This window comes from Stegostoma tigrinum, chromosome 11 (assembly GCF_030684315.1).
Source record: "Stegostoma tigrinum isolate sSteTig4 chromosome 11, sSteTig4.hap1, whole genome shotgun sequence".
NCBI classification, from domain to species: Eukaryota; Metazoa; Chordata; class Chondrichthyes; order Orectolobiformes; family Stegostomatidae; genus Stegostoma; species Stegostoma tigrinum.
In genome coordinates, this window is record NC_081364.1 from 20,557,497 (window position 1) to 20,581,323 (window position 23,827).

The window sequence follows — 23,827 nt, forward strand, 5'->3', positions numbered from 1 at the left end:
TCCTTGAAGAACTTGGACATCTGGGATGTGCGGGAGTGGAATGCCTCGTTCTGGGAGCAGATGCGGCGGAGGAATTGGGAATAGGGGATGGAATTTTTGGTGTACAGGGACTGGATGTCCATGGTGAATGAAGAGGTCAAGGGAGGATAGGAGACCTCATCACCTCAGGGGACCTCCCACCCACAGCCTCCAACCCCGCACAGCCCGTTTCTATCTCCTTCCCAAAATCCACAAACCTGCCTGCCCTGGTCGACCCTTTGTCTCAGCCTGTTGCTGCCCGACCGAACTCATCTCCACCTATCTGGACTCCATTTTCTCCCCCTTTGGTCTAGGAACTCCCTACCTATGTCCGTGACACCACACACGCCCTCCACCTCCTCCAGAACTTTCAATTCCCTGGCCCCCAACACCTCATTTTCACTTCCGCCATCCACAATCCGTTCCCACCACCCAAGACATTTTTCCATCCCCACCCTTGTCTGCCTTCCGGAGAGTACCACTCCCTCCGTGACTCCCTTGTTTGCTCCACACTGCCCTCCAACCCCACACCTGGCACCTTCCCCTGCAACCGCAGGAAATGCTACTCTTGCACCCACACCACCTCCCTGACCCCCATCCCAGGCCCCAAGATGACTTTCCATATTAAGCAGAGGTTCACCTGCACATCCGCCAATGTGGTATACTGTATCCATTGTACCCGGTGTGGCCTGCTTTACATTGGGGAAACCAAGCGGAGGCTTGGGGACCGCTTTGCAGAACACCTCTGCTCGGTTCGCAATAAGCAACTGCACCTCCCAGTCGTGAACCATTTCAACTCCCACTCCCATTCTTTAGATGACATGTCCATCATGGGCCTCCTGCAGTGCCACAAGGATGCCACCCAAAGGTTGCAGGAACAGCAACTCATATTCCGCTTGGGAACCCTGCAGCCCAATGGTATCAATGTGGACTTCACCAGTTTCAAAATCTCCCCTTCCCCCACCGCATCCCAAAATCAGCCCAGTTCGTCCCCTCCCCCCACTGCACCACACAACCAGCCCAGCTCATCCCCTCCCCCCACTGCATCCCAAAACCAGCCCAGCCTGTCTCTGCCTCCCTAACCTGTTCTTCCTCTCACCCATCCCTTTCTCCCATCTCAAGGTGCACCTCCATTTCCTACCTACTAACCTCACCCCGCCTCCTTGACCTGTCCATCTTCCCTGGACTGACCTATACCCTCCCTCCCTCCCCACCTACACTCTCCTCTCCACCTATCTTCTTTACTCTCCATCTTCGGTCCGCCTCCCCCTCTCTATTCCAGAGCCCTCTCCCCATCCCGCTCTCTGATGAAGGGTCTAGGCCCGAAACGTCAGCTTTTGTGCTCCTGAGATGCTGCTTGGCCTGCTGTGTTCATCCAGCTTTACACTTGCACTTTTCAAAGACGACCCGCGAACAAGAAGTATCAACGACCCTTCCGTCAACCCGGCGTTGCACGGAGAGGGAGGAGAAGAGAGTGACCAATCACCTGGCACCGAAAGTGCACCAATCAGATGCCCGCAACTGACGGATAACCCAATCGGATGCCGCGATAGCCGCGTAGGACGGTTGGTGTGCGCACTTCCCGTCGTCAGGGTCGGGTGAACTGTCTTCTTCCTGAGCGCGTTGACTGTGGATGTCAGACACCTTTAATCGATGTGAGGGGGGTTAGTGTGAACGGCGACGAGGAGGTGGTAGAGGTGTGCGCGTCGGTGTCGGGGAAAAAAAACACTAAGGGCGCCGAGAGAAAGCGAACGGTGATGGAAGTGAAGTATCTTGACGGAAATGAATGGAAGTACCATGGAGAAGGCAACCGGAGTCTGGTGGTTTCTCACGTCCAGGTTAGTCCGTTAACAACACCGCTAGCTCGCGCGGCCTTGTCGAGCGCGCGGTGCTGGCTTGAACATTGTAGAGCAACGAGGAAGCTGGCGGTGGCACGAAATATCTTGGCGAGGGGCAATTCTTCATTCATCCGCACAACTCCATGTGACGCACCAAAGGTTGCGGATTTAATTTACTGCCCACAAACTGAATGCCCTTCTCTTTCTCCGGATTTCTTCGCCGCGTTTCTTTGATTAAAAGCAACTTGGTTCTTTCGTATGTTTTCGCGATTGATTCAAGATTCCCGCGGGAGTTGAAAATCTTGCTTTTTTTTTAAAAAAGCCGTGTCGTAGGTCGATAATCTTTAACGTTAAATCTCTCTCCGCTGCTCGACTTGCTGATCGTTTTCCTTTAACCTTTTCATTAGTTTCTGCTGCCCCAAGCAAATGTTGAATTACTGAAGTGGGGCATTTTGAAAAAAATGTGGGCTGATGCATGCCAGTGTTTCTTTAAACCCGACCGTATTCTCCAGAAGAAAACCAAAACACAATATTAAGCGGAAACTGCTGATAATTTGATTTGACGGGGTTTTGGTGAATGATGTTGTTTCCTGGGAGGGAAATAATGCAAAACTTATCTTTTTGTAAACAGGTTGCTCTCAATTCTTGGCTTGATTCGAAAACACTAAACAATGGTGCCTTTGAGCGTTCTGATGTTGTTAGCGATCTGACCTAGTTTGGTTTATTAACTATATCATGCAAAGCTTACATGGGTAAACATTCTGGAATTTCTTTATATATTTACATTCCTTGCCACCTTCCTTCAAAGAAGGCGTAGGTTACATTATGTTGCTTCACTGTGCAGTTTTGGAGTATTGTGTACAGTACTTTGCTTCAATCTTACTATGCTTTTGAAAGCATACACTACAAAACAGGAGTGACGGTATCGTGGAGTCGTAATGGTGCTTGCTTGTTGTGATGGCGAGTGAGGCATGAAGTGGTTAGAAATCTCCACGCGCTCAAAGTTTCTATTTAGTGCGTTCTCTGTTCATGGCAATAGCTGTTGATGGGTTACTCAGACATTTGATTTCACAATGAAAATTTAATTTGTCCTGTCTTGCTGTTCTATTTATCTCTTTTTTTATAATTGTCAAGGAAATTGGTAGGTATGGCTGACACTCAAGCACAGTATACAGGCGACAATGATAAAGAAACAGGACATTCCAGTAGACGAACACAGCAGGCCAAGCAGCATCAGAGGTGCAGAAAGGCTGACGTTTCGGGACTAGACCCTTCTTCAGAAATGTCAGCCTTCCTGCACCTCTGCTGCTTGGCCTGCTGTGTTCGTCCAATATTGCACCTTTGTTGTCTCAGATTCTCCAGCATCTGCAGTTCCTGCTATCTGAGGACATTCCAGTATGCAACTTGACAACAAATAGAAGCAACTTAGAACACAACAATGAGTTGAACTGTTTAGGAAACACAAGAATGTCTGATGTTAAAAGCAGTACTAAAAACTAAAACGGTTTGGCCAAAAGTATTGTTAAAAAGTTAAGCAGTAGCCTAAGAAATGTCAAGTCCAAAATGAAAATTGGTCTTCAAAATGTTATTTCTCATCAGGAATGAACTATCAGTGTGAAGCATTGGGGAAGTGCACGAAAGGAAAGTTAGCGGTTAGATATGATGGCTAGGTTCCTCCTGTAAGGTTGAGCTGGTTGGGGAAAAAAGAACTAAAGAAATAGTCAATATCAAAGAAAGAGAAGCTCAGTTCTGTTGACTTGTTAGCTCTGTCGAAGAGTTGGTATGCTAATCACCAATGAAAGAATGATCTGATGGAGAGAAAGAGGCCAACAGTGGAGGAAATGGCTCAACTGCATTAAAGATCAGCTTAACCAGAACTCCTAACAATGAGGTGATCCAACACTGGAATTACCGAAAGTTTGTGAAATCTCGTTGCCTGTGATACTTGGCATCAGCTCTTGGATGCTGGTGAACAAGTGACTCTGTAAATATAAACATAGCATTAGGACTGGATCAGGGTTTATTATGCTAGTGATAATATTCCTGTGAATGGTCGTTTGGACAAACTTTCAGAAATCTGTGGAGCTAGCAAAGAATTGATGCTTTGAGAGGATAGGAGGTGAGAGAACTGATACAGGATGAAGGATAGATGACCATTGCAGAGAAGCACCAGTTGTTAATTTTATTTCTGCATTACAACATCAAAGCATTTCCAATCAATCACAAATTTTAGCCTTTTGTGACTTAATGTTTACCCCTGGTGTCATCCTTGCTCTTGTCCTATTCCTATATTTCATTAATTTTATTTTTGTTTTTGTTGTGACAGTTCAGTTTCTGTGACTTCCATAAATGGACTCGTGGAGTCATAGTGGTCTACACCATGGAAACAGACCCTTCATGTTAGGTTTGTTTTTCAGAGACCCTCACGGACTTGATGCAAGAGCCAGACTCTGACATCTAAAACACAATCCTTTATTATTAAGCAAGTACAAGCTGTGGAGGATCACCGTTTGCAACTCCGCACAGAGTGCTGAGTATTGTGAGCGATTCTCCCCAAACTGGGGACAGTCTCCTCCCCTCCCCCACCCCCATACCCCTGGAATTGGTAGATACACAAAACAATTGCTGCATCTGAGAACAGGATACAGCTTTGATTGTCACAAAGTGTATGATAACAACAGGGTGCGATTTCAAGTGGTGCCTGGCCTGATCAAAGGACACTGACCTGGCGATTTCAGCAGAAATAAGAGTAGGCAGCAGTGTGGGTAGAGCCATAAAGATTCCAGAGCTTTATGCTTTTTGTGTTCACAGATGTTTCACACTCCTACATGTGTTTCACACCCAATCCTATTTGGGCAGGAAGTTGAGGCAGTGTTCACGTACCCCTGTATGAGGAGAGAAGGAGCATAAAAACTCATGGGATGTTAACCCGTTAACATCTCATTTGGTCCAACTAGTCCATACTGATTGGATAGCCTAAATAAATCGAGTCCACTTACCAACATTTGGCCCATATCCCTCTAAACCTATCATATTTCTGTACCCATCCAGATGCCTTTTAAATGTTGTAATTGTACCAGCCTTCACCTGGCAGCTCATTGCATCCATGACTCCTAAACCTTTGTCGTGGTTCTCACTTTAATGATTTTGAAAATATCATGATCTTGCTATCTTGATGTCCCATGGATGGCCTCGGTCTCTTTACTGCCACTCAAACTTTAATAATTTTTACTCCCTTGCTTAATGTCTCTTGAACATCTAGAACATAGAATTGTACAGCACAAGTACAGGCCCTTTAGCCTGCGATGTTGTGCTGGATGTGATGCCAAATGAATCTTATCCCTTCTGTCTGCCGTAGGCCCATATCTCTCCATTTCTTGCATTTCATGTGCTTATGTAAAAGTCCCTTAAATGTCCTTATGTATATGCCTCCATCAATGCCCCTGGCAGCGTGTTCCAGACTCCCATCACTCTGTTTTTAAAAAATGCCTGCTCCTCACATCATCTTTAAACTTTCCTTCCTAGCCTTAAATGGATACCCCCTTGTTTTGGACATTTCAACTCTGGGAAACATTTTCTAGACTTCTGTCAAGTTTCCCATCAACCTCTACCAGTCCACAGAAAATAACCAGAGTTTTTCTCGCCTCATCGTATAGCTCATACTCTCTAATCTAGGCATCATCCTGGCAAACCTCTTCTGCACCCTCTCCAAAGGCTCCACATCCTCCCTTATAATGTGGTATCCAGAACTGAACGCAGTCATCAAGTGTGGCCTAACCAAAGTCTTATAAGGCTGCAGCATGACATCCTGACTCTTGTACTTAGTTCCCTAACCAATAAAGGCAAGCTTGCCATATGCCTTCTTGACCACCCTCTCTACTTGCGTGGCCACTTTCAGGAGCTACGGTCTTGAATCTCAAGATCCTTCCAAACAGCACTGATGTTCAGAGCTATGGATTAACTGTACACTCTTCCTTAACACTTGTTCTCCCAAAATACAGCACCTCACACTTAGCTGGATTAAACTCCATCTGCCAGTTCTCTGCCTGTTTAAGGGACTGCAAATGATTTATACTTTGCTATATCCTTTGACAACCTTCTATACTATCCATAACTCCACCTATCTTTGTATGGCCTGCAGATTTACTGATATTGTTTACATATGTACTCTCTATTTTCATCCCAGTACAGATCCCTGCATGGACCTCCAACCTGAAAAATGCCCTTCTACCACTACCCTCTATCTTATATGGGCAAGTGAATTCTGAGCGCTCACAACCAAGTCACCGTGGATCCCATGCATCTTAACCTTCTGGATGAGTCCCCCATGAGGGACCTTGTCCAAAGCTTTACAAAAATCCATGTAAACAACACTCATTGCTCTATTCTCATCGATCGCCTTCACCACCACCTCAGAAAATTCAATCGAGTTGATAAGATGTGATCTGCCCCGCATATAGCCATGCTGACTGTCCCTAATTAGCCCATGCTTTTCCAAGTGTACGTAAATCCTACCCCTATGAATTCTCTCCTATAGCTTCCCAACCACTCATGTCCCAACTCACTGGTCTGTAGTTTCTTGGATTATCCCTATTTCCCCTCTTGAATAGTGGAATAACGTTAACTAATCGCCAGCCCTCCGGGACTTCTCCAGTGGCCTTTGAGGATACAAAAGATCTTGGCCAAGGCCTCAGCATCTCCTCCGTCAATAACCTAGGGTATGTACCATCCGGCCCTGGGGACTTATTCACCTTAATGATGTTCTAGTGATCCAACTCCACTTTTTTTTTTAATCTCAAAATACATATTAGCAAACTCCACACACATCTCAGTATCCTCCATGTCTCTCTGCTTCCAATTGCACTGTTTATGATCCCCCGAACCTTTGGTGGTCAGCAAACTTTGATATAGTTTTGTTTTCCTTAGTCATTTATAAAACAGTGAAAACGATCAATGCCATTAGTCAGAGCTTGCGAAATGTTAAGTAAACTGAAAAAAAAGGACTAGGGACAATGGCTATTTGTTTTGATTTTGTGTGCTTTTTTAAAAGGTTTTGTGGAAGTTCATAAATTGCATTTCTGGAGATAATTTGTCCACAACTTTAGTCATGACCTCTCAAACTTAAAACTTGTTCATTAGATATGACTTCACTGCTGCAAATCCAAGATGACTGATAAGCTCGTGATTTGCCGGAGCGCTCTTTCAGTCTGTTTGTGAAGACTTTAGTAATTATTGAAAAATAATTGTGAAACTAACAGGTCTATACTTTTGTAGACCCAGCATAAGTAATGTAATGACTGACTTTGACCATTTTCTAATCAGATATTACATGACACTAGGTTAGAATCCAACAGGTTTACTCGAAATCACAAGTTTCCGGAGCGCGGTTGCTTTGTGAGGTGAAGTGAAGGAAAGCACACGGGGACAGAATGTTTCGTTGGAGAGAGAATTCATCAGGTGAATTCTTCCAGAAACCCCTAGATGTCAGCAGCAAACTCAATGCGACAACCAAAAAACCAGAACAGTTGACAGAGAAATCTGCGGTGCAAAAACCAAAGAAGAAAGTTGAATTGGACCACTCTAGTCTCCTCTCGGCTCAACGTATATGCACAAGCTGTCAGGAAATGCAAGGCCATTATCTCTCTGCCTACATGTACTGTGCCCGTATGTTTCCCTCCATTTCAGCTGATGGAGTAGTGTTTTGAAAGCTTATGATCTCAGATAAACCTGTTTTACTACAACCTGGTGTTGTGTGCCTGCTGACTTTGTCCACCCCAGTCAAACGCCAGCATGTCTGCAACACTTCTTAATCCAAAGAGACAATAATTGAATTGGTTTTGTTTTGAAAATTGAAGTGTCGGCCACTTCCTTGGTTTTTATGCCAAGCGATGGAAGTTGTTGCATCCAGGAGATTTACCAATTTCAGGTTTCAGTTTTAGTTGTTTAAATCTAGAAGATTACTCCTCTAGCTTCTAGAGAATCTCTGGTCCTTTACTGTTTTCCACTCTGTGTATACACAGTGTCCCTCTGCTATTGCACTCTTTATTGTTTTTTTTTTAAATTTTCCTTTTTCAACTGTCAGAAAAACTGCTTAATATTTTGAATGAAGCTACTAATGATTGCTTGGTAGTACAGAAATTGAGGATTGCCTAAAACGAAACTGTTGCTGAGGATTTTCATCTTGCAGTCGTCGGATTGGATTAAAAAATGTCGAATTTCAAAAGGAGACGTATAATTAACAAGGCAAGGGGGCTGATTTATTGACAAATTGACTCTGATCAAGGTACTGCTGTGGACAATGTAACAGGAATCCAATGTTTTCCTGTCTATTTTTTAATGTAATGAAAGTGCAATTCATGGAAATGTTCTTTTTTTTTATCTGCAGAAAACAGGTCCCTTGAAATGTGTGCGTGCTGTGTTCATCCAGCTTCACACAATGTTATCTCAGATTCTCTAGCATTGGCTGTTCCTACTATCCCTTAAAATGTATGTTGTTTTTATCAAGCAGATTTAACCATGTTGCAGGTCTGACTGATAGATCATCAGTGGTTATAAGCATAATTTAGAATACATTCTGGATTATTCAGTAAATGTTGTTCTCAGTTGCAGAATTGTCTAATATCAGATATTATTTCTGATTGCAGAATGGACAGATTGTGTACAATGTTCTTTCTAATTGTGAGTAGCTGAAAGGACGTGGTGTTTGACAGGGTCTGCCGCCAATTGAGAACTGCCATTGTCATACCTGCTCTCATGATTTGATTTTAGAAATTAATGTGAGTTTGTGGTTTATTAAATAGATTTTGAAATAAGAACAGAAATTGCTGGAAATAATTAGCTTTTGAGGATATCAACTTTAATGTTAAAATCATTGACATTTCACCAGAACTGTGAAAAGAGAAATGTTTTTAGAGTATAATAGCCTGCATTGATAGTGTAGGGATTCTATTGGGCCGATTTGAGTCCACGTAGACCCTCTGAAGAGGATCCCACACCCACTAACTCTGGCTAATCCACCGAGCCTGCATATCCCTGCACAATATGGGCAATTTAGTATGGCTAATCTAGCTAAGTGCAAAATCTTTGGACCATGAGTGAAAACCAGAGCACCCGTAGGAAAGGCAAACTCACACAGCCCCCAGGGATGGAATTGAATCTAGGTCCCTGGTGCTGTGAGAGTGGCATTACTAACCACTGAGCCACTGCTGTGAGAAAACAAAAGAGAAAATTTATAATGGTGCTTACTGTACTTTGCATATTGATTCAGTTGGTGTGAGTGCATTGAATTGGAGTTGTGGTGAAAGGTCATAGACCTATAATTTAACTCATCCTACTTCCATAAATATTGTTAGACCTAATAGGTATTTCCAGTGCTTGCATTCTTTTATTGAAAATTTCCATCATCTGCATTATTATAGGCCTTTATTTGGTTACAGTGTTACCTTGTTTTCCCAAGTTGCTAGTGTGGACTCTGATATTGAAATCACCAATTTAATGAAGTTGTAAATAAGAGTTAAAATTCCATGTGAGGTAACCTGGGTATGCCATTTTTATAAGCATTGTTCATTGTCTGGCTCGTACTACATGTGTAATGTTAAGTAAACATTTGATGAAAAGGTACAAATGAAATGACATGGAGCATTATAAGGAAATTATTTTTGGAAAGTCAAATAGATTTGTAGTTTTCTTATTCACTCACTTGTGGGATCTGGATGTTTGCTAGCTGGCCAGCACTTTTATAGTCTGAACCTAGTTGCCCTTGAGAAGTTGGTTGTGAGCTGTGGTCTTGAACAGCTACAGTCCACATGCTATAGATAGACCCAATGCTGTTAGGGAGGGAATTCGAGGATTTTGACCCAGTGACAGTGAAGGAATGATGAAATATATTTGAGTCAGGATGGTGAGTGGCTTGTGGAGATCTTGCACGCGTTCTTTTCCCATTTATGTGCCGCCTTATCTTTCTATTTGAAATATGCTGTTGAAGGATCTTTGGCAAATTTATGTTGTGCATCTTAGTAGGTAGTAGCAGTAATGTGTACTGAGGGTCTGTTGTGGAGGGAGTGGATGTTTGTGGATGTGTTGCCAATCAAACGGGTTGCTTTGTCATGGATGGTGTCAAGCTACTTGACTGTTGTTGGAGCTGCACCCATCTAGGCAAGTGGGGAGTCTTCCTTCACAATGGTGACTTGTGACTTGTGGCTTGTAGATAGTGGATGAGACCTGGGGAGCCAAGAGTTGACTTCCTCACTGCAGTAATCTGAGGCTTTGACCTGCTGTATAGCTACTACGTTTTAAAGGCAAGCATGGTTATGTTTGTGGTCAATGGTAACTCCAGGGATGTTGATAAGGAATTTAATAATGGTAACATTATTGAATGTCAATGACCCTTGGTTAAATTGTCTGTTATTGGAGATGGTCATAGCCTGGCATTTGTGTTGGACGAGTGCTATTTGCCACTTGTCAGCCCTGAACCTTGTCCAGGTATTGCATTTGAATATGGACTATTTTTAGTATTTGAGGATTAGAGAATGGTACTGAACACAGTAATCATTTGGCAAGCATCTCTGCTTCTGACCTGATAGTACAGGGTTGGGGATGGTTAGTCATGAAGCGGTTGAAGGTGGTTGGGCCAAGGACACTATCCTGCTGAACTCCTGCAGAGATGTTCTGGAGCTAAAGTGACTGACCTGCACAACCATTTTTTTTCCTGGGTATCGGGTTTGACGACAACCAATGGATAGTTTTTCCCTGATTCTCGCAGTGTCCAGTTTGGCTAGGCGTCCCTGATGCCACACTCTGCGTGACATTGATAGCAAGGACTGCCAGTGTTGCCTTACCTCTGACATTTTGGCTTTTTGTTTGGTCTGTGTTTAAACTGAGACTGTATTGAGGTGGGGAGCTCAGTGGCCCTGGCAGAACTGAAATTGGGTGCCAAGAGGTGTTGCTTGATAGCATTGATGACACCTTCCATCACCTTTACTGGTGACTGAGAATAGACTGATAGGGCAGTAATTGGCTTGGTTGGATTTCGTCCTGCTTTTTTTTTTAACAGGACAACTGGATGATTTTAATTTTTTTCTCTCCTCACACTGGGTAGATGCTAGTGTAAATGCTGTACTGGAACAGCTTGACTTGGCGTGGCAAGTTCTGGAGCTCAAGCCTTCGGTGCCCTTGCTAGAAAGTTGTCAGGGTCTCTAGGTTTTGCAGAATCCAGTGCTTCTGTGTTTCTGGATAACACAGGAAGTGAATTGATGGGCATCTGATTCTGGGAACTACTGGTGAGATGGAAAAGGTGGTAAGACCAATATTGTTTATGACGTCAGCTGCTTTTAAAGTAGAGATTTACAACATTGTGATTTTGGATGATGCAGAAATTAGGGGAAAAAAATTCTGATTCAGTGTCTGGCAATGTTCCATTTTAGTAATAAACTTGTGACCATTTGCTATGTTTGAGTTTAGATGCTGTGTGTTAGTTGAATGAATGGATCAAGCATGTATCACTTACGTGTTGCACTCTATATCTATGGTTTATTTATCCAGTTGTAATGTGTATTTTTAAGATGAGGACCACAGGATTTTTCTGACAATTGAGAGCAAATGAAGTTTTCAACTATGTATACCACTGACAGCTTGAATCACAGAGTTCTTGAAGCAGTGCTTGTGTCCCTGCCTTGAGTGAGAACACCCGAGTTCAAGTCTCATCTGCTCCAGGCTGTGCAATATATTGATTAGAAAATATCTTCACCATTGGTGGAAGAGTTTCATGATATGGCTGTTGTGATACAGTGGTATTGTTCTTACCTATGAGGCAAGAAACCCATGTTCAAATCCCATTAACTCCAGAGGTGTGTAGTAACATCTCTTGTCAAGTTGATGAGAAAATATCTTGAGAGCATTCAACACAGTGCTCACATCTCTTGGCACCTAACTTTCACTGGTGGTAGTTAATATGTGGAAAAATATCAAGGTGATTTGGTGATGGGGGAAGTAAAACTCAATTGTGTGAAAGAGCAGTTGTGCGTAAAAAGAGACCTTGAATAGCAAAGTTTATGTGTTGCAGTAGTAATGTCCCTATCACTGAGCCTGGACTTCTGGATTCAAGCCCCACCTGCTCCAGAGATGTGTAATCACATCTCTGAATGAATTGATGAGAAGATATAAAAAAAACTTGAACCATGATGAGAAGTTGATCAGTTTGAAGTAATTTTTGCTTTGTATGCTCTTTGAATGCAGTTTACCATTTCTTAGCATTGGTTAGAATATGGTTGTGGTCAGTTTCTTATGCCAGTTTCCTTCCTTCCTGGTCGAGTTATGCTGTTCATTTGGGAAAGTTTCCAATACCTTGACCAGGTGAGTATTATCATGGTGATTATCCCAACAGTGACATCAGGCATGTTATGACGTGATGTGATGACATTACTGATGGCCTGACACTGTCACACAATAATACTTGTGTTAGCTCCTGTAACACAAAAATGAGACATGAGTCAAGTGCTGAAGAATTCACTGAACTTTTATTGCAGCTCTGGGTATTTATATGTAAAATACAACTAAAGGCACTTGCATTTCTTGGGTCAAGCAATTCAGAGATACTGTAGCAAGCTTCTATCAATGTGTCACGCTGCAAGAAGTCTCAGTAAGATGGAGACTGAAAGCTTTATTCATATTTTCTCATGTATCCGTTCAGATGCATTGTGACACATCTGGAAAAGGTGTGACCTCACCTAGGCCTCCTGGCCCAGAGACAGGACAGTACCACTGCACCGCAAGAGCCCCCACACTGACAGTTTACCATTTGGTCTCGGGTCATGATAGTGATGATATCGTGAGCATTTTCATTAAAGGCTTAATGCATATCTGCTGTGACATAAACAACGCCAATGCAGTGTTCCATGTACCCTTTTTATTATGTGCAGACCTGTGAGGTCTGCCTGGCAGCAACCAGAACCAGAAGTCAGTGCTGTAGACCATATTGGCAGGCCATTGCCATGTGTGGAAAGTTGGTGCACATGTGAGAGGGAATGTTTGCTGTCACCTTTTTTTTTCTTTCGAAGGATAGGAATTGCAAGCCAATACCCTTTATTGTATGTTAACATGTCAATTCGTCAAATATACAGACATGCAAAATCTTCAAACTTTCAAAAGTTTTGAAGAACTTTTGACAACTCATTCTGATGAGTAGGCTGAAAACTCAGTCGTTTGCTTACTGCTGTCTATCAGTGACTTCGGTCATGTCATTTGAGATCCTGCTCTCTTTTTTTTTCCCCCGTCCTCCCCCGTCGGAACTGCACATAATGGTTGTGCCATTGCTAGAGTACTTTTCACTGGAAGATACAAGATTTTGGGTACTCCAGCTGAACTTCCACCTGGGCACTGCAGTGTGATTGTGCAACAACATGAAATTTGATAATGTGCCAGATGCTAAGGCAGTTGTTTGTAGGCCATACCATTTAGTGTCTTTTAGGGTGCGTAGTGTTCTTATTGGTACTCTATCTTGTAACAAGCTTAGCATCTGGTAGGTTGACTGTCATTTGAGTGCGAACAAATTAAGTCAGCTTTAATTTTGATTTCAGAGATAGTACAAACTGCCATGCTGGAGAATCTGAGATAACAAGGTGTAGAGCTGGATGAGCACAGTAGGCCAAGCAGGAAAGCTGACGTTTTGGCTCTGGAGCTTTCTTCATTTTTGGAAGAAGGGCCTAGACCAGAAACATCAGCTTTCCTGCTCCTCTGATGCAGCTTGGCCTGCTGTGTTTTTGCAGCTCTTCACCTTGTTATCTCGGCTTTAATTTGACTTCCCTTTTGTTATTTTTAAGTTGGGTTGGATTTGCAACAACAGTTAACACTTCACAGACTCAGTGGTGATTTGATGCTATCAGTAAATGGCAAATGTGTGTTGGCCTGATTATTGTGATTTGGTACAGTATTGAAGCTTTACTGATAAGTGTTTTGAAAAGACTGACTTTTTAGGCCCAAAATTTATAGGCCCAGATTATTTTGGAGCTTCTGTTTAAACTACAGATCTTGCAATGTGTGCAAGATCTAAACTTTAAGCTGCACTGCACTGTGATGTGAGTATGTGCTTTTGACGTAGCAAGTACTTTGAGTATAATTGAATGAGGTTTGGAGACTGATCAGGAGACTGATTTAGAGAGTTGGTCAGTTTAGTAGTTTTGTCTGCAACAACCAACTTCTACCACAAGATGGAACCTAATCAATTGTAACTTCAATCAGGTGATGATAATTTTGAGATGTATTTACAGTACTTTGTCCTCTATATTTTTAAATAAAATCTTTAAAAGTAAAATTCAATGTAGGCATTTTATTTGGGAAGGTAAATCAGAAGAAATCCAACTCCACTTTTAAAATTGATTTCAATGGGAACTGATAAGAGGATTACAGAAGATCCTCCTTGTAACACAAGCTAGTCAATCTTCCAGAGGTAATAGGAATTGCTTTTGTGCTCCTAAGATGCTGCTTGGCCTGCTGTGTTCATCCACCTCTACACTTAAACCAATGCTGGAAGATTGAGATAAACTCCTTACATTTGGTTGTTTTCAATTGGTGTAACTTTCCACCAGCATTTGCTTCATGGCACCGTACCACCACAAGACATAGGAGCAGAAGTAGGCCTTTCAGCTCAATGAATCTGCTCCACTATCCCAGTCAATCGTGGCTGATTTGGTAATCCTCAACTTCACTTTTCTCCGCAACCCTTGATGTTTTTTTTACTGATTTTAAGTATGCTTCTATCTCAGTCTTGAGTACAATTAATACCTCCCCTGAATGGCTCTCTGAAATAAAGAATTCCGAAATTTAACAATCAGAGAATAATATGATGTACAGCATTGAAACAGACCCTTTTGGTCCAAATCATCAGTGCTGACCTGCTACCTGAAATTAATCAAGTCCCATTTGCCACCATTTGGCCTGTATCCCTCAAACCCCTTCTTAGTTGTGTCCATCTAGGTGGCTTTGAACTGTTGTAATTGTACCAGCCTCCGTCACCACTCTGGCACCTTGTTGCATGCACACGCTGCCCCCTGCATGAAAAAATTGCCCCTCAGGTCACTCTTAAATCTTTCACTCTCGGCTTAAACTTACCCCCTAACTGTGACTCCACTTTCAAGGAGCTATGAACTTGCACGCAAAAGGTTTGTTTGCTCAGCAACACTCTCCAGGATTTAACTGTTAAGTATATAAATCCTGCCTTGATTTGCCATACCAAAATGCAGCACCTTACGTTCATTTAAATTAAACACCGTCTGCCGCTCCTTGACCTATTGTACTCTGTGGTAACTTTCCTCGCTGACCACTACACCTCTAATTTTGGTGTCATCTGCAAACTTACTAATCATACCTCCTACATTCGCATCCAAATAATTTATATAAATGACAAAGAAATAGTGGACCCAGCACCAATCCTTGTGGCACACTGTTGGTCACAGGCCTCCTGTCTGAAAAGCTGCCCTCCTCTACCATCCTCTGTCTCCTACCTTCGAGCTAATTTTCAATTGAAATGCCAGCTCTCCCTGCATGTGATCTAACCTTGCTAACCAGTCTACCATGCCGGACTCTGTTAAATGCCTTACTGAAGTCCGTACAGACCACTTCCACCACTTGCCCTTCATCAATCCTCGTTGTCACTTTGTCAAAAAACTCAATTAAGTCTGTGCGTTGGAAATTGTCTCACTGATTATGTCAGTATGGACTGGTTGGACTGAAAGGTCTGTTTCCATGCTGTATGACTCTGTGACTCTAAACCATTTTGACTATCTTGATTTAGTCCTTGCCTTTTCAAATGTGTATAAATCCTGTCCCTCAGAATGCTGTCAAACAACGTAGCCACCACTGACTTCAGGTTGACTGGCTTTTCCGACTACTTTGTTAAATAATGGCATCATGTTAGCCAACTTCCAGTTTTCCAGCACCACACCCATGACCAACGATGACAAGTATCTCAGTAAAGGGCCCAGCAATCAATTCCCTATTTTAACAAAATGTTGAAGGTACACCTGATCAGGTGCCGGGGATTTATCCACTTTTGTGTTTTAACACACTAGTACCACTGCCTCTGTAATATGGACACTTTTCAAGGTATTGCTATTTAGTTCTCTCGCTTCCCTGTCCTCCTTCACCATAAACACCGATGTACAAGACTCGTGTAGTAGCATACCCATATCCTGTGGTTCCATAAATGGCAGTCTTGTTGATCTTTAAGGATTCCTAGTCTTTTCTTAGTTACTCTTTTTTTTGTCCTTAATGTATTTGCAGAATTGCTCTGGATTCTCCTTCACCCTATTTGCCAAACTCATCTTAGTCCCTTTTTTTTCACTCTCCCAACTTCCTCCTTTGAATATACTCTTGTTGTCTTAGGGATTGACTTGATCCCTGCTGTCTATACACGACATATGCTTCCTTCTTTGTGTTGAACAGACCCTCTGTTTCTCTGGTCATCCAGGATTCCCCAGCACCTAGCAACCTTGCCATGTGTCCTAGTAGGATCTGCAGATGCTGGAGAATCTGAGATTACAAGGTGCAGAGCTGGATGAACACAGCAGGCCAAGCAACATCAGAGGAGCAGGAAAGAGGATGTTTCGGACCTAGACGCTTCATCAGAAATGAGGGAGGGGATTCTGAAATAAATAGGGGGAGGCAGTTAGATAGTTAAAGGAGAAGACAGGTGGAGGGCAGGGATGGGTCCAGTAAATGTGAGTTTAGGTAGGGAGGGGATATGTCAGCCTGGGGAGGACTGACAGTTTAAGGAGTTGGGCTGAGGCTAGTAGGTTGGAGATGGGGGTGGGTGTTGAAGTGGGAGGAAGGACAGGTTAGGGAGGCGGTGACAAGCTGGGCTGGTTTTGGGATGTGGTTGGTGGAGGGGAGATTTTGAAGCTTGTGAAATCCACACTGATAGCATTGGGCTGCAGGGTTCCCAAGCAGAATATGAGGTACTGTTCCTGCAACTTTCGGGTGGCATCGTTGTAGCAGTGCAGGAGGCCCAGGATGGACAAGTCGTCTGAGGGGAGTTGAAATGATTCGTGACTGGGAGGTGCAGTTGCTTAGTGCGAACTGAGCATAGTTGTTCCACAAAGCGGACCCCAAGCCTCTGCTTGGTTTCCCTGATGTAGCGGAGGCCACAATGGGAACAGCGGATACAGAATACCACATTAACAGATGTGCAGGTGAACATTTGCTTGATGTGGAAAGTCGTCTTGGGGCCTGGGATATGGGTGAGGGAGGTGATGTGGGGGCAAGTGTACCACTTCCTGCGGTTGCAGGGAAAAGTGCCGAGGGTGGTGGGGCTGGAGGGGAGTGTGGAGCGGACAAGGGAGTCACGGGGAGAGAGAGGTCCCTCCCAGAAAGCAGACAAGGGTGGGGATGGGAAAATGCCTTTGGTGGTGGGGTCGGATTGCAGATGGTGGAAGCGTCGGAGGATGATGCGTTGGATCCGGAGGTTGGTGGGGTGGTACGTGATTCTGTTTTGGTTGTTATTGCGGGGAGGCAGTGTGAAGGACCAGTTGCGGGAGACATGGTCGAGGGTGTTCTGTACCACTGGGGGGTTGGGGGAAGTTGCGGTCCTTGAAAAACGAGGACATCTGAGATGTTTGGGAGCGGAATGCGTCATCCTGGTGGCAGATGCGGCAGAGGCGAAGGAATTGGGAATAGGGATGGCATTTTTGCAGGAAGGTGGGTTGGAGGAGCTGTATTCTAGGTTGCTGTGGGAGTTGCTGGGCTTAAAATTGATATTGGTTTGCAGGTGGTTGCCAGAGATGGAAACAGAGGCCCAGGAAGGGGAGTGAGGCATCAGAGATGGCCCAGGTGAACTTAAGGTTGTGCTGAAAGGTGTTGGTGAAGTGGATGAACTGTTCGAGCTCCTCATGGGAGCACAGGGCAGTGATGATACAGTAATCAGTGTCACAGAGGAAGAGGTGGGGTTTAGGGCCAGTGTCGGTGTGAAGAGGGACTGTTCCACATAACCTACAAAGAGGCAGGCATAGCTTGGGCCCATGCGGGTACCTATGGTCCCCCCCCCTTTCTCTGTAGGAAGTGGGAGGAATTGATTGAGAAGTTGCTGAGGGTGAGGACAAGTTCAGCTAAGCGGATGAGGGTGTCAGTGGATGGAGACTGGTTAGGCGGTATACTGTCTCTGGACTCTTCTAATCTCATTTTAGAAGGCTACCCACTTTCCAGCCATCCCTTTTTTATCTGTGAATATCCACTCCCAGCCAACTTTATAAAATTCTTGCCAAACACCATCAAAATTGGTCTGCCTTCAATTCCGAACTTTAACTTTTAGATCAGCTCTATCCTTTTCCATAACTAATAGAATTATGATCACTGGTCACAAAGTGTTTCCTCATTGACATGTCTTTCACTTGCCCTGCCTTACGAGAAGGTTAAGTTTTTTGCTCCTTCTGTAGTAGGCCCATCCACATACAAAATAAGAAAATTTTCTTGTACACAAGAAATTTCTCTCCATCCACCCCCTAAGCACTGTGACAGTCCCAGTCATGTTTGGGAAGTTAAAATCCCTTATCATTATAATCTTGTTATTTTTGGCAGATAACTGAGTTCTCCATGCAAATGTACTTCTCAATTTCCAGTTGACTGTTGGAGGGTCGACAGTACAGTGCCAAGAAGGTGATCATCCTGTGTTATTTCTCATTTCTACCCAAATTATGTCCAGTGACAGTCTCCCTAAGTATAGCCATAATGTTATCCCTAACCAACAGCACCACTTCTGGTTCCCCACCCACCCACCACCTTTCCTGTAGCATCTGTACCCTGGAACATTAAGCTGCCAGTGCTGTCCATTCCCTGGGCCATTATCTCAGACTCATGTTTCCAACCATACCCTGAGTTAATCTGCCTTATCTGCCAGGCCCCTCGGATTGAAATAAGTGCAGTTCAGTTGCAGTCCTACTTGCTGCCTGCCTTTGACTGCTTTACTTCTTTTCTCAGCAGCACCAGCCTCCGACTGATCTGTTTTCTCATTATCTCGTTCACCTCTTTACCTCTACCTCTTCTTTTTCTCCCCCTCCTTGTTTTAAAGTATTGTTGTTTTGATCCTTTTGTTTTAAAGATCCAAAACAAAGCAACAGTTAATTAAACACTAATTTCTACTCAAAGAAATTGAGAAAATCGGCTCCAGCACTGAAGAAGATAACCTCAAAAAAAGCAACTTTTCAACTGTGATTCTTGTCCACCATGCAGTGAAGAATTCTACAGATGATGAGTTGAACCACGAAGACTCTTTGACCTGTAGCTGCCCTCGCCTTCCTAGACCCTAACAGATTCTTCTTTTTTTTTCAGCTGATCAGTCTAACGCTGTACACCCTTCTCTATTACATTGTGGGTCACATTGCCTTGTATCCTTGAGTTACTGCTTGTTCATGATGGAACTGAATGGACGGTTTACGTCACATGAATTTGCATCTCTTTCCGCCACCCCCGCTGCCCCCCTTCTCCTCCTGCTCTTTCCCCCCCATCGCACTTGCACGCTCTCTCCATTTTATACTACCTGTCAATTCAGTCCCAGAACGTAATGTTATCCAAACAACAAACAATATTTTTAAAGAATGCATCTTGCTTAATGTTGCACTATAAATTACGTAGAAATTACAGTGGAGGATTAGCCAACTGGCTCATGCTGACACTTGTGATTCACTTGTGCCTGTGCTGCCACGTTTAACTCTGTGAACATTAGCCCTCCATAACAGTCCCTGAACAGACTTATTTAGCTTATTAAAACTGTTTTGTTATTTGCCTTATCCACTTTCTGGTAGTGCCTTCCACATTATCACTGTTCTCTGATAATCTTGCTGACTATTTTAACCTGATTTGCCTTTAGCTTTGTTCTTACCAATAAGTAAAAATGTTCTCTATCTACTGTAATGAAACGTTTTTGTAATTTTAAACACCTTTTTTGGAAGCCTGTCAGCAGAAGAGAGACTCGGCTTGTTCATCCATTTTAGGCATTATCTTTTTAAATCATCTTTGTGCCTTCTCCATGCCCTTTCTATAATGTGACAAACCAAGCAATATGAAGTGCGGTAAGTGTCTTGAATCCAGTTTTCTGAAAACCAACAAAATTTGATAAGTGAACTTCTAATTATAAATTCATGCATGGCAACTCTTTTTTTTAAAAAAAATGGATGTGTAAAATAACTTGTTCCCCCATTTGTTGCACCAGTCTGGTTACTCAGTTACCCAAAGCGACTTAGGCAAATCTGCTTGACCAGAGGCCTTGCAAGATGTAAAATCTGGCACATTCTTTGTCCTGAAGTTTCTGTCTAACAGGTTTGGAAACAAGTTTGCCTGTTGCCTGTAATAAAATGGCAAAGTATTAAAGCATAATAGGTTATTAAGAACAAAACATGATTTTGATTACTGGGATATGGAGACAGAAAAATCGTGACTGGGAATGAATATAGACTCCTTATGAAAAGAAAAAAAGGGGATGGAAAGAGGAGTAGTGTTGGCAGTATTTTGCCACTCATAACAAAATGTCATTTGAATTCTATTACTCTCATAACTGCATTAAACTGAAATGCCTAGTTAATTGTTTGGCACTTCATTTGCTAATTGTTTGCCCATTCTGCATGTTTGTCATGCCTTGTAATTTTTAATGGAATTCAGTATCGACTAACTCGCCCACTTCCAAAAATTTGTCATTTATAAATTTTAGAATTGGAACCAAAAACAGTTTCTAAGTTGTGAATGTAAATTGTGAGCAGCTGCAGTTCCTGCGTTGATCCACGTGGGACACCAGTTTCCACCTTTTTACTGTCCTGAAGTTACCCTTTGGTTTTTTTTTTGCCTTGGCTTTCAATAGCTACTTATCCATTTTGCTGGCTGTGACCTTTTTATTCATTAGTTTAATACATGACATCTTAGAAGATCTTTTCATCTTGAATGTAACCCATCTGGAGTAGGGTTTTCATCCACTTCAGTCTTTTTAGTCTAAATTGGACTACCATTTCTAATCTCAATTTCTGATGACATGACTACTCAGTCTCAATAGAAATCTCAATATTTCTCCCATTTCACTATTATGATTTTTAAAAATCTTATCCATCCTAATGTGTGAGCATCCACATTTTGTTTTTTTTGTGTCGTTGCAAATTACATTGTAGTTTTGTTTTATGTTCAGAATACTTTAATTTTGCTTTCCCTTCTTCCCTCCTTAGTTTTATTTTGACTTTTTTGATAACGTCTTCAGCTTCCTGTTGTTAGGGTACTTAATGTATGACCCTTATCCTTGATTTTTCTTTTACGTTTTCACAAAGGTAGTGGGAGATGCAGAAAATCTTTGACCAATGATATGAAACCAAGCTACTTATGAAAATGAGGAACTGAAGGAAATTGCTATTAATTCACAGGTAGTGCTTGGAAAAATTAATGGGATCGAAGACTAAAATCTGTTGCACCAGATGAGTTGGGTGGTTATAGTTGCTATCTTTCAAAATTCTACATATAAGGTAGCAAGTGTAACTGTGTACTGTTTGGGGAGGCAGGGAGATAGGAAATGGAAACTGCAGACTTGTTAGTTTGCCGTCAGAGAAAGGAAACTTATTGAATTTTTATAACAAAGTCAAATAACTCAACACCAAAAAATTAGGACAGTCAACTTGGAATTAACATAACTTTATAAAAAAATTTAAAAGTTAAATTTTGAGGATCTTATTACAGCATAGCTGAAGGAAAATCAGTGTGGTGTGATCTTTTTTGAATTCCAGAGTGCTTTTGATAAGCTGTTGCATGGGAGCTTCATAAGAATAATAAAAACCCTACAGTGTGGAAGAAGGCCATTCAGACCATTGAAACCATACTGACCCTCCAAAGAGCATCCCACCCCCTACCTATCCCTGTCACCCTGCATTTACCCTGGCTAATCCATCTAGCCTGAACATGCCGAGACACTCTGGGCAACTTGACATGCCAATCCATTTAACCTGTACATCTTTGGACTGTGGGAGGAAACCCACACAGACACAGGGAGAATGTGTGGAGTTTGCACAGAGTTGTTTGAGGATGCAGTTGAACCTGGGTCGCTGACGCTGTGAGGCAGCAGTGCTAGCCATTAGGTCACCCAGCTTAATGAACCAAATTAGAGCGCACGAGATTGACTGACTGATTTATAAGTTGATTAACAGATGGGGAAAATATATCCAGAAGGAAGCTGCTCATAATCTGCATAAATGATTTGTATGTGGGGACCAAATTTTACCGAGAGTGGTGAGCCTGTGGAAGTCTCTGCTACAGAGGCCAGAACATTGAATGTTTTCAAGAAGGTTCTTGGATGTAAGGGTGTGTGGAGAATGCAGGAAAAGAGTACTGAGTTAGATGATCAACCATGAATGTCAGTGCAAGCTTGAAGGGCCCAATGGCTTACTCTTTTTTTTTCTATGTTTCTATGTAATATTTTCTAAATTTCTGACGGTGCAAAACTAGGTGAGAATGTAATTTGAGGATTCAAGAAGGTTGGACAAGCTTAGTGAATAGGCAAGAACATGACAGATCGAACATAATAGAAATAAACTATCCACTTAAAATCAGGAAGTGTTGAGATCCAACAGGACCATCTTGAGATCATCACCCATGGCAACAGAGTGTGTGCTAGAAGCTACAAACGTAAAGATGCAAGACCCTGTTTGTGTGAGCAAAAGAATTTGTACAGTTACCTTTTTTATTAATATGGTGCAAAGAAACAGTCAAACTCTCCATCTCTATGAAAACTCCCTGATCAATCAATTTGCCTACTTGATTTCAGAAATAAGATCAAAAATTCTCATTCTGTGTAAAAGCAACATGCACGCACATATACACTTTCCTTTGTGCTAGTTTTGATTCATGCAAGATGAAAAGTTTCAACCTTTAGTCCACTTTTAAGCATTGTTTCAGTTCTGTATTAGCAAAAGAATTCTTTACGCTTAAGGTCATAATCCATACTTGCAATTAGAAAATAAAGTTTAGACTTTCCAAGCTTTACCGAAGGACGACTTGTGTGACTATTTTTGTGGTTGTCTCTTGGAAAGTATTGTCTTCATCCTTTTTCAAAATTTTCATTCCAAAATGAATTAATGAATTTTCTGTTCACGTCTAACTGGTTTAAACTTATAATTTGTGGTGAAAATACATTTAGCAGATTCAAATACCATCTTGTACTGCTGATTTAATTGTGTGTATAATCTAAATCTCACTGAAATTATGTTTTTTATCATTTTTGGTTTGTTCAGATTCATGTATTTTTTTTTCCTTGTGTTGATAGAATTTGGTGTAGGATGTGTAGCTGTTGATCCTAGTGATTCTGGATTGAAGAATACTACTGAGCCCATCGAGTCTGTGCAAGCTGTCTATACAGCAACCTAATTTGGTGTCTTGACTCAATCTGAAGCTGCCGTGCTGCGAAGTTTATATCCTATGTGTCATCTACTTTTCCTTTTAAAATTGATAATCTCTGCTGCTTCTACTTCTCTGTTCAGTGAATTCTGGATTAGCAAAGTAAACCACTTACAGCCACTATATCCAATAAAATATGTTTGGAAATGACTGCACATCTGTGCACATGCAACTTTATTGTTGGCTAAGTGGGTAAATGAATATGCTATAGCAATTAATGTCATCTAAGGGCACAGACAACGAGGTGGATTGGCAAGTGTGAAAGCCCATTCTGTATAAATGAACCCATTGCATTGGCATGAAAATAATCAGAGCATTGTATTTGCAGTTTCTTTTTCCCCTGACGCCTGCTGCGGGGTATCATGTTCGGGGCTAATCTTGGTCTCAGTTGAAATATATGCAGAGGATGTCATACAATGATCAGAAGGCCAGCTTGGGTTTTAACTTGAATTTGATTCCATTCCTAGAACAGCTCTTTTGAGGCCACAGGAACACCAAGCAATTAACTGACTGAGACCATAGAACTCATAGTCTCACACGGCATGGAAACAGACCCTCAGTCCATGCTG

General features: G+C 42.4%; 1 protein-coding gene across 1 annotated transcript in view; it reads left to right on the forward strand.

Annotated features, from left to right (window-relative positions):
• Positions 1–1,578: 1,578 nt before the first annotated feature.
• Positions 1,579–23,827, forward strand: part of ippk (inositol 1,3,4,5,6-pentakisphosphate 2-kinase) — an 89,895-nt gene continuing 67,646 nt past the window's right edge. Inside the window, exon 1 of the mRNA XM_048547706.2 lies at positions 1,579–1,856. Within this exon, the coding sequence (XP_048403663.1) occupies positions 1,776–1,856 (81 nt within the window). The 5' untranslated portion in view covers positions 1,579–1,775. The remainder of the gene's footprint in view (positions 1,857–23,827) is intronic.